The sequence below is a fragment of the Chrysemys picta genome, chromosome 2, assembly GCF_011386835.1.
Source record: "Chrysemys picta bellii isolate R12L10 chromosome 2, ASM1138683v2, whole genome shotgun sequence".
Lineage (NCBI taxonomy): Eukaryota > Metazoa > Chordata > Testudines > Emydidae > Chrysemys > Chrysemys picta.
The window spans coordinates 46,912,022-46,929,598 of record NC_088792.1 but is presented as its reverse complement, the minus strand read 5'-3'; the positions used below and the strand labels follow the sequence as shown (position 1 = coordinate 46,929,598).

At 39.8% G+C, this 17,577-nt stretch overlaps 1 protein-coding gene across 12 annotated transcripts in view; it reads right to left on the bottom strand.

Moving 5' to 3' along the window:
- The window catches only part of AKAP9 (A-kinase anchoring protein 9), a 205,618-nt gene that overhangs the window by 4,190 nt on the left and 183,851 nt on the right, over nucleotides 1-17,577 (bottom strand). For 9 of the 12 annotated variants that reach the window (XM_005282392.3, XM_042857293.2, XM_042857303.2 and 6 more), the window contains 14 exons: nucleotides 17,255-17,318; nucleotides 15,763-15,884; nucleotides 14,899-15,090; nucleotides 12,261-12,449; nucleotides 11,949-12,105; nucleotides 10,834-11,053; nucleotides 10,029-10,179; nucleotides 8,659-9,327; nucleotides 7,659-7,873; nucleotides 5,442-5,550; nucleotides 4,226-4,411; nucleotides 3,375-3,575; nucleotides 2,739-2,971; nucleotides 670-755 (listed from right to left, as the gene is read on the bottom strand). In XM_005282392.3, the coding sequence (XP_005282449.2) occupies nucleotides 670-755; nucleotides 2,739-2,971; nucleotides 3,375-3,575; nucleotides 4,226-4,411; nucleotides 5,442-5,550; nucleotides 7,659-7,873; nucleotides 8,659-9,327; nucleotides 10,029-10,179; nucleotides 10,834-11,053; nucleotides 11,949-12,105; nucleotides 12,261-12,449; nucleotides 14,899-15,090; nucleotides 15,763-15,884; nucleotides 17,255-17,318 (2,794 nt within the window). The remainder of the gene's footprint in view (nucleotides 1-669; nucleotides 756-2,738; nucleotides 2,972-3,374; nucleotides 3,576-4,225; nucleotides 4,412-5,441; nucleotides 5,551-7,658; nucleotides 7,874-8,658; nucleotides 9,328-10,028; nucleotides 10,180-10,833; nucleotides 11,054-11,948; nucleotides 12,106-12,260; nucleotides 12,450-14,898; nucleotides 15,091-15,762; nucleotides 15,885-17,254; nucleotides 17,319-17,577) is intronic. The other 3 variants (XM_042857292.2, XM_008169441.3, XM_042857320.2) reach the window with 1 other exon arrangement.

Sequence of the window (17,577 nt, the reverse complement as noted above, 5' to 3'; positions counted from 1 at the left end):
AGGCATAAGCAGATTAAGCAATTTACTTATGGCCCTGATCAGCTCCAGGGGGCCCCCAGTCACTATGTGTTGGGGGGGCAACATTTTACTGCTAGGGCTCCCAATGGGCTAGCACTGCCTCTGATCCAGGAGACATCAGACAACTTTTTTGTCTGGGTCGGAGTTAAGACAAAAAGGGAGGAAGTGTTGCTCAACACAATGGTCAGCAAAATTGCCTCGTCTGCCCTTGCCTCAGGCTGGTGTGGTGGGCCCTGTGATAGTCAAGGTTCCTGCCTGTCCATGCCCTGAGAAGGATTTACTCAGTGAGCCACCCTTCTTAGAGCTGGGGGAAGGGTCTCTGATACCGGAGAACACTTCAGCAGACACGGAAAAATCTCACAGTTCACATGCTGCTCTTTGCTGAAGATGAAGCTGCTACGTTTTAAAAAAAACAACAACTGCACACAGATTTGCATCTGATGAGAAGCAAGGTACAAGAGAGTTCAGAGTAGTGTCTGTGCTGAGTGGAGTGGAGTGAAATCTGAGAAACAGATAGGTCTAACAACTGAAATGAAGGGGAAGGAGCAACCCATTGGTTCCAGATCACGGGAGGTCAACCTAAAATGTTCACTCAGCACTAATATAATTCATGGATGATGCTTCTTCAGACATTGCCAGTCAGTGAGTTACCTGTGTTCAGGCTAAAGCCATCCCTGTTGACACTTATTAAATTAGAACCTGTAATTCGGTACCACCGACGAACCAGGAACTTCATTCTGCATTTAAAATAAAAAGATACTTTAGAGTAAGCCAAGTATTTCTTTATTTAAATAACAAGCCTATAATGTTCCAAGGCGTATAATAATCCACACAGCAGCAAACTGAGTAAGGAGATAGACTTTTAAAACCTAAAGAACCTGGATTAAACGGAAATAGAATTTACCTAAGAAAAAGATATGGGCCATATTCTACCTTCAGTTATACCTATACAATTCCAGTGATGTCTGGGTATTGAACAGGCCTGACTAAGGGCAACATTTGTCCTAGATGTCTACATTACTTAGCATTAATATCTTAAAATATAAGTCACAACAAATAACTGCAAAAAATTTCAGCCCCAATGCAGAAAAAAGGTCCATGATAGCAGTGGTATATTCTAAAGTAAAACCCTTAGTCACTAGTCCCCCATCTTGCAAACACTTTCACTCATACTTAACTTGAGGCATGTGAGTAATCTGAATTCAGGGAACTGTTCATGTGCCTAAAGTTAAGCATATATGTATTTTCAGCATTGAGGCCTCACAAAGGAATTAAAAAACCAGATGTAGTCAGAGTATTTACTGCTTACACACAATACCGCTCTCTATCATCTCCAAAAAGTTTAATTATAACAACTTGATTTCTTAGATACAATTCCATTTTATGGATTACAATGCCTGTGTTTTAAGGGATTGTTTTTACTTTTTAAAGAAAAAGTAGGTTACAGAAAAGAAACAATGATACATTTCTAAAATACACAGGCACTCTGGAGACGTCACCAGTAATTCATTAGTAATTTTTAAAGCTTGTTATCATAGCCCATAAATTCTGACATCAGTGGATTACAATACAGAGCCAGGCTGCTTTGATTTACAGTTGTGCTGCAGAATGCCTTAAACAACTTGCTCCAGTCTTCTACATTACCACTGTTCTGTGTAACTCTGCATTCTTTTTAAGATGCACTGTTTTCATGGTTACCAAGACTTACAATTTAGAGTGTGTCACAAAAAATGCTGGATTACACAAGATACTTCATTTGATAAAATATAAGGCTCTACGTGAATTGTGGGATGATTGTCAAATAATTGTGGCTGAGTTACGGACAAGACATGGAAAATCGTGGAAAAGTAATAATGGACCTGTATTACTTGCGGTAATTTGGAAAAGCTGGCTGCCCGTGACTGACAGCAGGAGCCCCTGCGGCCAAGGACTGACAGCTGGAGCCCTGGCTGCCCAGGACTGACAGTGGGGCTGATTGTTAAAATACAATATACGGTAACTCCTCACTTAAAGTCATCCTGGTTAACATTGTTTCGTTATTAGGTTGCTGATCTATTAGAGAACATACTCGTTTGAAGTCGTGCAATGTTCCATTATAAGGCTGTTTGGCTCTCCCCGCTCCGCCCGCCTGGCGCTCCTGCGGGGAAGCGGGGTCAGAGTGAGGGGGCTTGTCCCATTGCTTCAGCCCCCACGCCCTGACCCCGCTCCCCAGCAGGAGTGCCAGGCGGGCGGAGCGGAGCAAGCCGCCATGCCCCAACTCTGGCAGGAGGGCCGGGCGGAGCGGGGCAAGCCCCTACGTCCCGACCCTGCCTCAACTAAGCTTCACAATCCTCATTGGTGAGTACAGTATTAAATTGTTTGTTTAAAATTATTTAAAACTTATAGTGTATATTTATATAATGTCTTTTGTCTGGCAAAAAAAAAATTCCCTGGAACCTAACCCTCCCCCCCCCCCCCCCCCCAATTTACATTAATTCTTATGGGGAAATTGGATTCACTTAACATTGTTTTGCTTAAAGTCGCATTTTTCAGGAACATAACTACAACGTTAAGCGATGAGTTACTGTATATACACCTGAATTTAGTATCAAAATTGCAGTGGAAGCCTAATATTGTGGGATCTGCAATTTTGCAATATCGCAAATTAAGTAGGGCCTTAATAAAATATATGTTAAATTCAATTTTCACATTTGGTTAACCTGTAACTTCTTGTGATTTACCTTGAAATTGCAATGGACACTCTGACCACAGAGCGAAATTTGGTAAAACCCTTTGAACGATGTGTAATAATTTCTAGGTCAGTGTATGAAGGCTGCCCACCCATTCTTGCAATGAGGGCCAGGGTGGCTTCTTCACACTCTTGGAATCCACCTACTAAGAGCAGTAAGTATTTTTTCTGATATATGAGAGCTTTCCGAAAGCTCTCTGCTCTCAGGTATTTTCCATAAATTATCTAGATGACAAGAAACAAAGAAAGCACTGTAAGTAAAGCATTCAGAGGACTGTTACAATTCCAAGATTTTTGACATCATTATTGTTGAAGTTCATCTGCGATTATTCACTTCCTGTCCCTGCCTGCACTAATGATAACATTATTTGAATACCAGTTCCATAATATAGGGATGTTTTCAGTTGCAAAAAAATATGTAACTTACAGAAGAGTGTTTATGTCTTACCCCAGGGAATGTTATAATGGAGTTCCATGTCTCCAAGACCAATTCTCTGAAAACTGAATCATACTGATGTCCCCAGTTAGTCTAAGTGAGAATGATGGTGAATGCAATGGAAAACAGGCCCAGTTCTAAACAAGACAGCCCACTGTGCTGAGAGAGTGCAGTTGGGGACAAGCTTCCTACCTTTAAAACAGCGTTTTCAGAATTCGATCCCAATTCTCTCAGAAAAGCTTCACTCCTTAGTTCTGCTCTCAGTTTGGACAGCTCTGCATCAGCTTGTTTCAAAGATTTCTGTAGTGACAGCTTTTCTCTGTTCCAAATCTCTCTCTCAGAGGCAATGAGTGTATCGATATTAGCTCCATTGTCCAGTGAGTGTCTAGAAGACTGCAGAGAGACCAAACCCTATTTTTAGCAACACATCTTCTTGTCATTTATTCATTGATTCAGTAGTGTGCTCATCACATTACTGAGTAGGAAATCTAGGTCTGAGGTGAACCTTGGGCCCTCACACTTCAGGATAACGGGTTGAGAGCACTGTGAGATGATGCTATTAACTTCCAAGGAAAAGTATACTCATTGCTTCTGTCTCAAGAACCCAAACTAACAGCTGGCTTATAGTAGCTTTATAGTCTTGAAAACATCTTGAGTCTGTTAGCTTCTAAAGTGGATGATGGGATGTAACCCGCCTGAGGAGGCACAAGGGACTTACAGGGAAAATGGCAGCCAACTATGCAAAGGTGGATGAAAACACGAAGTGCCTGTCTGTGGGAAAAGAGAGCTTGCCAAGGCACCCTGATTACCGACAGCTAGAGGGCAGGACAAGGAACAACTGACATCTGCTTGCTGGGGGGAAGGGAGTAGGGAAGGATGGGAAGAAAGGGAGAAAAGTTAATCACCCTTCTTCCCCTCCTCTTAGACTGCCAGCCCACTGAGTACTGAAAAGAACTTGTGTAGATATATTTCACGTGAAAAAAGGGTGATGCTTTTTAGTCTATACATATTTGTTTATGGCAGTGCATAGAGAAGATACATACATAGTCTCCACAAGGTCCTCTCTGTTGGTATCGTCTGAGTTCCTCCTCCAGTTTCATGGCAGCATTCCTCAAATTGTTCTTTTCCTCACTCAGTCTGCTGACAAGCCCTGTCAGCTCTGCATTTTGTCTCAGAAGTTTTTCAGTTAGTGAGGTAGCGCTGGCCCCTGGGGGCAACACTAACTTCAGCTAGAAAGGAAAAAAACTTGCATGAGATCAGATTGATACGACTCCTACCCTAGATGACAAGTTTTGTGGATGATAACAGTGCTTTGTTACTGTATCAGAGAAATCTGAAAAGCGTAATTTAAATTTAAACAACAGGTGAGTTAATACACAGTTATAAAGTATCAGAGGGATAGCCGTGTTCGCTGTTCCATGTCTCTAAGACTAACAGATTTATTTGGGCATAAGCTTTCAAGGTAACTCCCTTCTCTTCATGTGCCAATATATATTTATGCCTGTATCTGTAATTTTCACTCCATGCATCTGAAGAAGAGGGTTTTTTACCCACAAAAGCTTATGCTCAAATAAATCTGTTAGTCTTTAAGGTGCCACCGGACTCCTCGTTGTTTTTACACAGGTGACTTTTTATGGTATGTTATAGCAGAACATTTCATCACAAACTAGTCTATTATAATAATAATGTGCAATATTTATTTTTATGATGTTCATATTTGTTTCTAAAAACCGAAAGAGCAGTTTTCAAGTTAGTGCTATCTTAGAACAAAACACGGAAAGCTAATTCTGAACTACTTTGAAAACATGCTTTGCACTGATGTTGGCTTTAAGGTTGAGCTCAGTCAAGAACCAAACATTGCACAAGTGTTATTCTTTGTGCCAGACAGCGTCATTTCATGTTCTGAACATTCACAATTACATGCAGATTTTCTTGTTGCATTCTCTTAGTAAAGACAACATAGGTTAATTAAATATCCTGTAAAAACTGATAAAGTAAATAGTAAACACTGATTTTTCACATCCGGGAAATAGTGAGTAAAGTTTTTCCCACAGTAGGTTGCAGCTATATGAGTTATTTTTAGTACTTTTCCTAAAGAAAATGCTAGGAAATGTGAAATATACGTCAATTTGTGATTTCGTCTCAAAGTTGACAGGTAAAAAGAAAAGGATTTACAGCACTCTTTGCCAATGTTAAATGAGCACAGACTATAGTTGACTCTTCACTGTATAAGTTTACCAAAAGTGATTATGTTCTCACCTCTTCTAGTTGGGACAATCCAGGTAATGTTCCCAACAGTAAAAGAACATCTTCAATATTACTTTGTACCTCAATAAAGTTGTCATCATCTGCTGTTTCAAACTGTAATCTGGAATGAAAATAGCAAATATTTATAGTGTATGCAGAGTAATACAATGTAACTACAGTGAAGTATACAGTACGAGATTTCTGCATTTCTGAAGGAAGGCATAGGGAAAGTGATTGAAATTTCAAAAGTAAACAATGTTATGATAAACCCAATTCTCAAAAAGTAGAACTGTCTTTTTCTGGTTATTGAATTTTTTTTTTTAGCAAGCACCGCTTTCAGTTTTCTGTAGACACTTTTCATAAATACAACAGAGGGTCCTGTGGCATCTTTAAGACTAACAGAAGTATTGGAGCATGAGCTTTCGTGGGTGAATGCATTCACCCACAAAAGCTTATGCTCCAATACTTCTGTTAGTCTTAAAGGTGCCACAGGACCCTCTGTTGCTTTTTACAGATTCAGACTAACACGGCTACCCCTCTGATACTTCATAAATACAGACATTTTGAAAAGCTGGCCATTTCTCAGGTAAAGACACTCACAGTCCAAAAGAGTTTAATAACATTCCAAAGTGCTCAGTTTCCCATTTAGGCACCTAAATTAAGCTGGCCAGAGTTTAAACAGCACTCAGCACTAACAGCTACTGTTGTTTGGAAGGGGAGCTTTACATTGCTGAGAACCTTTGGACTTTTGGACCCAGTCTCCCCAAAATTCTTAAACCATTGTGACCAATTGTATCTAAGACATTTTCAGAAGTGCAGAATATGTTCAAAGTACACCTCTACCCCGATATAACACTGTCCTCGGGAGCCAAAGAATCTTACCGCGTTATAGGTGAAACCGCATTATATCGAACTTGCTTTGATCCACTGGAGTGCGCAGCCCCACCCCCCGTAGCACTGCTTTATCGCGTTATATCCGAATTCGTGTTATATCGGGGTAGAGGTGTATTGCACTTCACACTAAGTTTTTCTGATATTAAATCAATGTAATAGCAGAATCAAAAACGGATTCACACTGGGCTTCCATGCTGCTGGTGTCACAAATAAAGTCCCCTCTTAGCAAGGTGGTAGCCAGTAAAAGAAGGTTCAGGAATGTCAATCTGAATGAGAATTTTGCAAATAAAATTCACAATTTATAGAGTCCCTGATAATCCTTTTTGTTTCACTATGAATGTTCAAAGCATTACTGAATACAATAATTACTCAGTTCTTTTTAGGGGTTTTCCATCTACATCAAGCTCAAGTAACCCCCTCCCACCTTGCATAAGAAGCCTCCTTTTTTTGTCTGAACTGATGAAGGATTACACTAAGTGTTAATATTTAGAACTGGATTCGCTACTTTGTGATCCAGTTTTATGCTGGTGTAACTTGACTAAAGTGACGCCACATAAAACTAGAGCAGTGGTCTCCAACCTTTTTATGCCCAAAATCATTTTTTGAATTTCAGGGCAACCCAGGATCTACCCCGCCCTTTCCCTGAGGCCCTGCCCCTTCCCCAAAGCCCCACCCCACTCACTCTATCCTCCCTCCTCTCTCACTCGCTCTCCCCCACTCTCCCTCACTTTCACTGGGCTGGGGTAGAGCGTTGGGGTTCAGGAGGGGTACATGCTCTGGGCTGGGGCTGAGGGGTTCGGAGTGTGGGAGAGGGCTCTGGGCTGAGCCTGGGGCAGGGGGTTGGGGTTCAGAAGGGGGTGAGGGGTGCAAGGTCTGGGAGGGAGTTTGGTTGCAGGAGGGGGCTCCAGACTGGGGCAGAGTGTTGGGGTTCAGGAGGCGGTATGGGGTGCTGGCTCCGGGAGGGGCTCAGGAAGGGGTTCCGGGTACAGGAGGGATTGCTGGCTCCAGGAGGGGACTCAGGACTTGGTATGCACGAGGGGGCTCGGGGTGCAGGAGAGGGTTGGGGTGCTGGCTCCGGGAGAGGACTCAGGGCTGGAGGTTGGGGTGTGGCCTCCCGCCGGGCAGCACTTACCTCCGGCGGCTCCTGGTTGGCAGCGCTGCTGGAAATCGCAATCAACTGGGAGATCCTCTAGGATCGACCAGTCGATCGCGATCGACCAGTTGGAGACCACTGAACTAGAGTAACACAGGAATGGAAATTCTGATTCAAGTGCCAAGATGCTACAGTTTGTTGGCCGCTACTAACAAAAACATGTAGCTGAAGATGCATCTAACCTGCTGGCGGCTTTGTGTGCCAATTGTTTCAGCTTTGAAGATACATTTTGTAGCTTTTGTCTGATGTTCTCCAGAACTTTACTTCCTTCACTTAGATCACCTTCTCCTTTCACTTCAGTCAGCGTGGGGTAGGTTGATTCATTCGTTTCAACTCCTTCCATTTTCTGCTGTAGAACCCAATTTCTTGTTCTCTCATTGGATGTATCCCAAGTAATCTGCATACGTATGTATAAAAATGCGAATGTTACATGTATTTCAATTGGAAAACACTTAAAATGTAACCAGTTCTAGGTCAAATTACAGAAAATAAAGTGCACATTGAGTCAAATTCTACACTGAATTATGTCCCGTGTAACCCTATTTACTTGAATGAGGTTGTATGTGGTCTGAGTCAGCACAGAGTTTTGTCCATTATTCCTCACCTTTAGCAAGTAGGTGATATTTCCAACACACACGGCCACATTTTGGTTTATGTGGGGTTATACACCCCTTCCAAATGGGCTTAGATATGCCCTGAAAAAATGGTGTTCCTAGGTATGCCAATCCTATACACAATCACCTGGAGCATTCCTGAATAGGAATAATTTGTTCAATGGGCTGGGTGCTGGGACTACAGCTTGGTCTGCTTGGCAATGGATATATGTATGTGGACGTACAGTCAGGCTTTGCTTACTTCTCCAGTTGCCACTCTCAGTTACCCCCCTCTGTGATTTCAATTGCACAGGACACGTGGAGTGGTGTCACTAGATCTTCCTGGAGTAGGCAGAATTGGAGTGGTCTAATGCTCCTGCCCATGATTTTGGCAGCCATGCTATGCCTCACCAGCCAGGATTTAGCCCAAAGCAAGGAGAATCCCCAAAAGACTGAATTAAAAGAGTAACAAATGAATTTGATGAAAATTGCTCCTCAACTTTACTGGCCATCTAATCAAACTAGAGATTTAAGAGCAGAGTGACATCTTCAGAATTCAGCTCAGTGTTACACATTTTTCTAACTGTACCTCATTGAGATTCTGGCACATTGCTCTTTCAGCTTCCTTTTTTTCCTCCCTTGCCTGTTCTTTTTTCTGTAGCTCCTGTATTATTTCCTGCAACTTCTTTGCCTCATACTCTAGTTTATGAACATGTTGTCTCTTCTCTCCAAGCTGCCAGTGAAGATCTTCCACTGTGGACTCCAGTTCATGTACTTTCTTCTGTGCTAATATGTTAGCATCCTGTTCTGTTTGTAGTGTCTTCCTCTGACTCTGCCTCTCCTTTTCCATCTGTTGCCTCGTTTGCACAGAGTCAAGTTTATACCTCTCCATCTCACTGACTAACTCTACGATACGGTCATGTTTTTCATCCATTTGTTTTTGTAAATCTTTAAGTAACTCTTCAGTTGGCTTGGGTGTTCCATCCTGCCCCTTATCTTCAACACTCTGAAGCTGAGCACACAGTTCTTTCTCCCTTTCTAGGGCACTGCTCATTTCGAGAGCTCGGGCTTTCTCTGATTCAAGTAGCACCTGAAGCTCAGAGTTACGGCCTCGTTCATGTGACAGCTGGGCTGCATTCAGAACTTCCTGGGATTCAATTTTCTGTTGCAGATCACTGGACAGCTGTTTCTCTTGTTCCAAAAGTTTATTTAATTGTAAATTCTTTTGTTTTTGATCCTCAAGAGAAATTTTCAAATCCTTCAATAAGAAAATAAAAGAAAGTGACCGGTTATATTCATTTAAAATACGCCCTTTGGCTGAAAATGTAAAGTATTTAAATCTAGACCATTTCCTTTAATGCCATGAATCTTGATTAAAAAACAAACATTAAATACTAGAGAGAGCCAAATTCTTCCATACCCAGTGCTTTGAGAGGTAGCATGGATGCTGGGAAATGCATCCTCTGCCACAGGAGTCCTGCCAGCCAGGATAGGATTCCATATGTTGGGCCCTGGTACACAATGCTTAAAACAGGACCAGCAATGTGCACCTCTGTATAGTGCTGTGTACAGTCTAGCTAGATGTGGGGGCTGTGTCTGCTGCCTTGTCAGCCAATACATCTCTTTGAAGATGTGGTATATGCGGGCTGACCCTTTCCTACTCGTATCTGAAACACCATTGTTGCGATACAAAGCCAGCTGAAATTCATATGAAGACTCCCACTGATTTCAACGGGCTTTACATCAGGTCCTTTCTGCCCCGCTGCTTGTATGGGAGTGATTCTGTACACCCTCTTACAACTCCAGTGAATATACTGCAGCAGCAGGGGGGGAATTCTAGCCCATAGATTGCACAGTACATTAAACAAAAGGTAAGCTGGGATGAAATGTTAGAGAAAATCTGGAAGTATTTGTATATTTTTTAATGCTGAGGATAATTTGAGAGCAAAGATAGGGTACCTCTAGCTCTTCTCTTCCTCTTTCTTCATTGCGTTCCATTTTAGCTTTTTCCTTTTCTAAAGCCCATTGACGCTCTCTTGATTTTTTCTGTTCATTTGCCATTGTATCTTTTAACATATCTAGCTCAGCTGCTTTTTCTTTAACTTCAGTCCTAAGAAAGATACACGTGCTGCCTTTAGGGTTATTGTTTTTGTCAAAAAGCCACAAACTACAATGGGGTAAAAAAAGCATTTAACATTAACACACATACAGAACAGCTTTTTAAGTCAGTGTGTAGGAGGTATATTTGCAAAGTCAGTAAGGAGAATCTGTGAAAATTATTTCCTTAGCATGATTTTCCTGCCCCGGTCACCTCTGCTGTTGACCCCAAAGCAAGAGTAATTAAGTCACATAAGCTACATGGAACTGCACATAAAACTTATCACAAACTACCTGTAACTGTCTCACACCATGTCAGTCTCAGCATAAACTGTTTTTTCCTTGCTATTGTGTTAATAAAATATTTAAAATTTTATATATAATTGTCTAAAGTAAGTACAGAAATCTCAACATATCTGTCCATAGGTTGTGAAAGTATTTCAGAGGAAGCGATAAGTAAAACTAAGAAAAATGAAGCTTTCCTTGTTTCCATAGGATTACATTTCAATTGGGATAATGGGCTACTTTTCCTCAGCAATGTATTATAGAAATCTTAAACTCAGATGGTAACAATTTTCTTAATAAAATGAATATGGTAATAAAAGGCAATACAAGAATGAACATCTAAAATGCCAATGCAGGAAGGGTTAGCCACTGAAAGCCACACCTGATGGTTTCCAAGTCTTTGAAGTGCTTGTGCTGGGCCTTAAGGGTTGTTTCAAGTTCTAGTTTAGCTTGGGCAAGTTCATTCTTCAGTTCTGAAACCATCATTCTCTCAGAATTCAGCTGTTCTTGAAGTTCAGCCGCTCTGTCCTTCACAGTATGGAGCTCCACTTGCATCTCCAGTATCTGAGACTGCTTCTGCTGCACATTGTACTCCAGCATTTCTAGAGATAACATCATTAATATGGAACTTACCCAGGTAGCATTCTACAAACAATGTTACTCATTTGGGCTGAAATTTGCCCCTGTGCATACGACCATCACAATTACTCTTGCTCCACATAAGCTTTCAAAATGGTGCCTAGGCCCTGTGCCAGATCTGTGTACAGGAGTGAATTTTACCCTTTGTGAGGATCAGTTAAAACATAAATATTTGTTTAGCAGGACTTGAATGCACAATTATTTCAATTTCTTGTACCCAACCTTTGGCTCCCACATGCCTTTAAGCTTGCAGGATCTGAGCAGGATCCAAATACTGTCTTTGAAAAGGGGCATGCTAAAATGACTGTAGTCCATTAACATTTTAAGAATTATAATTAGATAAAAATATACATTCTATAGATTATTTGGAAATATATAAAAAGACTCATACATTTTGATATTGCAAAATATACTCGTATGTAGAAAACATATTTGGCACAAAGCACAGAAAAGTTATAGTAAGAACACATCTAGTCTTTGAACATTTTTCTCTGTCAAGTCTATACATGACTTAATCTTAATCACTATCAATGACTACCCATTTTAAAGAGATACTCTCAAAGCTGTTAGACCTAAAAATTGAAGTACAGGCTCAGAAAAAATCCTGAAGGTGCAAATTTCAATATGGGTTCACTTTCAAAATCACTCAGCATCTCTTTAAATTAGGTAACAGAGGTAAGAGTTTATAAGCAGAGAGATTATTTTAATTTTCAAAAGGTAGATTGGTCAGATAAGAGTGAAATGACAGACACAGGATGAAGGGCACAATCTGAGGAAATATACCTACACTCTATCTGTAAGCATATTTTTAAAAGTGTGTATGAACACACATGCACAGGTATACACATATAGTATTACCACATAAAGAACCTTGACTTTTTGGATCAATCTCTTGTTCTCTCTTTGGATTCATTTTTCTATTGTTCATCTGAGTGCGCAGTACTTGAATTTCCATTAGCAAACTTCTTCTATCTGCATTCTGAATGAAGTCCATTGCCGTTCTCTGGCTAATAATCTGTTAGTGTTACAAATTTAAAAGTAAAACTCCAGAAAGTAATTAATGCAACACTTAATAAAGGAAACAGTTGCTTTGTAATGCTGTCCCACTGCATTTGTACATCAGCGATTAAAATTTAACATGCTTTAAATAGAAGTAGTGTTTTGTATTACCTGTTCTTGAAGTCTGTGCTCTAACTGGTTCATCAATACAATTGCATCCTTGGTACCCAGTTCTGCAAGTTCTGTTTGAAATGCTGCTAGAAGAACATCCTGTTCTCTCAGAAAGACTTGCTGAACAGCATGCAGAAGTTCACCTCGCCAGTCTGGAACACTTTCAGGAGATTCACAGTTTGCATAAATCTATAGTGGGATAAAAGTGACTAAGTATTTAACAGAATTGTAAGTATACCGATTATGTTAAATTATAATTTTATGTGTGCAGAGTCAGTGGAACACTAAACTTCTTTCATTCAACAGATATACAGATACAATTTGTGTCTGTGCACATACAGATTTGTGTGTATATATGTACTTACTGTATACGTGCAATTATTCTCTCTGTATGCATAAATACTACTTAGTGCATGCAAACTGACATTTGCATTTTTCACAGGGGCAACTTAGATCCCTACATTTGAAAATTTGACCCCATGTAGCAATATTCTGTTTTATATTGCATCAGATTCTCCTTTTAGTGGTATAGCTTTTAAGTTGGAACTCTATGCACTGACTATTATAGCACTTAGTGGTACTGTACCACACCACTGAGTGTATACTGTACTAATGGCTTTTATGGATCAGAGTTAATCTTGGTTACATTTTATAGTGACACTGCCAGATTCTTTGACTTATTCCTTTCCTTTTGTGCCCTACAGGCAGTGCAACAGGAAAGGAAACTACCCACATATCTGAAGCAGGGAATACATTTGTGTAAGGCTCCTCAGAGGGCATAGAGCCAGTGTATCTTGCTCCTTAGCCAATCCCCTGCAGCTCTAAACATAGAAGATGTGTTGGGGATGCACTCCAGCTAGCCCCAGAGCTGGTAAACAATCCCTTGCAGACCACTGACACCTGGGGTGGAGAACAGCAGAGAATCAAGGAATTGTAACCGCAAATCCTCGGCTGCAACAGATAGACTACGCTGTTACTTACTATGGGCCTGATTCTGCCACCCTTACTCACAGTGGTAGTATCTCACGCCATATCTAGTCCCATTGAAATCACTGAGCAAGGCACTAGTCATGGTAAGTAAGGGTGTCAGAATTCATGCATTTTTTTTTATTTGATTTCAAATTATAAAAAAATGCATCCATCCATTGCTCTGAGAGCATGTACAAATAGGACTCAATGATCTATCTCACATAACATCTTTCATAGCAATCTTACGTCTAGAAATGTTTGTAAAGGTTGGCTTACTATTCTGTACCTGAGTTCCCAGGGATTTGGTATTGTTAAAAGGTGAATTTCACTAATGATTTTTTTAAGTTCTTTAAAAAAAAAAATCTCACAGGACTATATTTTTTTAATTTTGCAGTATATATGTATGATGTATATTTAGACTCTGATAAACAACACAATATCTTTGTTACAACATGTAAGTCAGGCACAGATGGAGAAGGGTACTCTGAAATATTTGTAAAAGGTTTATACCCTTCCTCTTAAGGCCAATTTTCCAAATATAGGCATCTAGATTGTGGCACAAACAAGCATCATAAATCACTAAAACATGAAATAAAATGAATGAAATAACAAAATAAAGTCCATCTTATAAAGACAAATATTTTTTCCTGTCAGTGTAACTAAATATTGAAACACTCCAACATTTAAAACGAACATCTCCAATAACCGGCACAATGAGAGACAACATTGGGCAAAATTGTAATGCAGAGGCAACATGAACATCTGATTGGAAGAACAGCTGTAAGGTTCAAGTGCATTATATTAAAAATTACCAAATTCCCAAGTTCTCTTAGTAGAAAGAAACTATTGATTATATCTGGCCCAATTCTGTTAGGTGTTGAGTACCCTCACCTCCCATTGACCTGAATGGCTTTGTCTCGAATTGGATTTAAAGTTATGTTATTAGATTGTGTTATTAGATCTATCCAAATAAGATCTTCTAAAACTCTAGTCAAAATAAAGTAAATTGTACTACAGCATATCCTGAACTGGTTGAATTAAAACCTAGGCTCCTCTCTAGGCTTTAACTCAACCAGTTTAGCACATGCTAAAGCAGTGGTTCTCTGAGGTTACGCAGAGGTCTTCCATGGGTACATCAATTCATCTAGATATTTGCCTAGTTTTACAACAGGCTACATAAAAAGCACTAGCAAAGTCAGTACAAACTAAAATTTCATATAGACAATGACTGCTCTATATACTATACACTGAAATATAGGTACAATATTTATATTCCAATCAATTTATTTTATAATGTTATGGCAAAAATGAGAAAGTAAGCAATTTTTCAGTAATAGTGTGCTGTGACACATTTGTATTTTTATGTCTGATTTGGAAACAAGTAGCTTTTAAGTGAGGTGAAACTTGGGGGTACACAAGACAAATCAGACTCCAGAAAGGGGTACAGTAGGCTGGAAGGTAGAGACCACTGTGTTAAAGTATAAATTTCTGGAAATTTGCTGAAGATTCTGAAAAATTCAGTTTTGGTTTGACCCAAACCAAATTCCACCCCCCTATTTTTCGGGACCGCCAGTGAACCAAAAAAATCAGTTATTCACACACCTCTAGTTTCAAATGCTGCTGTATAAATTATTTTGATCTCAGTAGAGTTTTGTAATATTGTTTGTACCTCAGTTTCCCTGTGCAGTTGCATTTGTGTAATTAAATCCTTCAAAGATGAAACAGTGCTCAGAAAAGTTTTCCTTTCCTCAAGCCATGATTCTGGCCCTTGTTTAAGAGACAGTATATCCCTTTCACTGTCAGGAAATTCAGTGAGAGACAGCACCTGTACGCCTTCATGATGCACTGCTCGTAGCAAACCCTATAACAATAATATAAGAAAACAATTATAATACTGACAGTCATAATAGTGATCTTGGCTCATGAGCACTAGAATTTGGCATCAGAACGAATCAGAAAAAGGAGGCTGGTTATGCAAGGGGAAGCACTATCTATTTATAAGTAGCTTGATGAATATGCTTAATGTTGAGACTAGAAACACTGAAAGTGCCTGTTTATTTAGTAGGGTTTTAGAAATATATAAAAAAAACCCAAAACAAATATTGCTGTAGTCCCTGAAGTTCATTACAAAAAGATCTGTTACATCAATACTACAAATTTAAGCTGAATTCTCTACAGAAACTTATATTTTAAAAGTTAAGCCCTGGAAAGTTTCCATTCAAATTTTGAAACTCGCATATGGGCTAGGGCTAGCACACAAGATTGGTGGCAGGAGACACATTCTTCTTTATAATGGTTAGAAATGAAAATAGCATTCTTATTTGTTAAAATTATTTTTATAGTTCTCGCCTTTGCTGGTAGCCAACATATTATATAGTGGTGATATTTGAAAAAAGCAATTAAAGAATTTTTAAAGTATCTACTATATATAGGGCACTTCTTTACAAAAAGAGAAGATCTACATTTCAGACTGTATTAAGGAGCTTTAAAATGATCTTGTTTTGAAGTAAAAATTACATCAGCTCTAATTTACCTTTATTTTCTTTGGAAGCAGATCTGTTGAAGTTTCATCTTCTTCTCCTATTCCTTCTGATACTATGTCAGATCCCTGGCTCTGGGTGAGATAAATTCCTTGACTCCAGTCCGAACTAGAGTCTAAAATAAAAGGGAAAAACAATAAAGTTGAATTGCTGGGGAAACTTTAATTAACAGATCACAAAAAAGGACTTCTGTTTCTTGGTTGTTAGGACAAGTGATTGCATAACATCTAAGTTTTTTTTGTTTTGTCTTCTAAGACTGGCTTATGCTTTTCTTCTTTGCTTTCAAAACACAGCAGCAAAGAAAATCATTCAAAATTCTGGGAGACAGAATCAAGACATTTATCTGAACACTACATAAACCTTTTGCCAACTGACCCTTCTGAGTATCTGTAGTCTCTGCCTCCAGTTGAAGCTACTTCCTATTTGCTACTGTAGGATAGAGTGTTTTAATTTTTATGGTAAAAATTTGATGGGTCTGACTCACTCCTGTTGGTGCACACATTCAGATCACACCTGTCTGCAGCCATGGAAAGAGGTGCATGTGAGGAAGCATTCCCCAGGGGAAGGAGACAGTAATACTGCCACCTTGAGAGATTTTGCCAGCAGCCCGCAGTTTTAAATTCCATTCAGGGCTGAGGAGATTGCCCTGGATTAACGCTGAAATCAGCATGAAGAAACGATGGAGGGCTCTGCCCAGAGAGAAGGAACCAGCTTCCGATTTCTTTCCTCAAGGCAGCTCCATACCCCCTCTGTCACACATACATTTCTGTCCTAGAGTAATTAAGGTTCACATAGAGATATAATGCTCTTTGCCTTTCCCAGATGTGCCAGCGTGTGATTACTATGGGATTTTGTTTTGATTTTCACTGCTGCTCCTGTTGTAATTCCTTTTGTTATTGCAGGTTGCTTTTTGTTTTGTTTCTTGGGTACAGGTCTCAATGCAAGGAGTTCCTTTAACACAGAAGCCTATCAGGCAAACAGGGGATGAAGATCAAAGTCCTGCTTACAAGTTGGGTTTGAATTGGATCAAGTTTTCATTACAGACACTTGATGTTCCTATGGGAAGATCGTGGGTAAAGAAGAATAAGGGGAAGATCCCGCCTTTATAGGAGGCAAAACTAAGTAATTTTGGGAAGGAACACTTGCTGATGGTATTACGTGTTGCTTATGCTGTGTTTTTTCTGAACTTTAAGTTTTTTGCTGTGCTGCTGCTGCATGCTGGAAGTGGAGAAGAAAAGCATCAAGTAAGGACCGGTTGTGTCTTTAATAAAATCCTGACTTCGGTCCAAGGTCACAGTAGGAAAGTCATAATTAATAAGAAGGAAGCCTGCAAGACTGATATTTTACCTTGTCAGGTGACTTCAGTTTCCATTGTGCTAGGATTAAAGTAATGCACAGCTACTTTTGTTTTCTATCATACAAACATAATTTAATTTATAATACTGTTATGGGAAATATGAAGACTATAAAACAATTGTCTCTCACCACTAGAACATCCATCTCTGGTCATATAAGATGCAGTGTGTGGAAACCCAGAAATTGGGACTGCCTATATTTGGAAAAGAAAATATTTAAAACTTTGCGAAAAAACCAACCAGACACATAAGGGCCCAGATTAATCAGAAGAGAGCAGCTGAACAGAGGACCACATGGGCTACTCCCTCCTAGTCACCCAGCAGTATAGATCCTCTCAAAAGGGGGCAGAAATGGGAAGGTTCATGGGCCAACACTTCTGCTTCACAAGTCTATTGAGCTGACTGGGCACAAGAGGACAGCAGGTTGCTCCAGCCTAAGGGATGGTAAAGCTG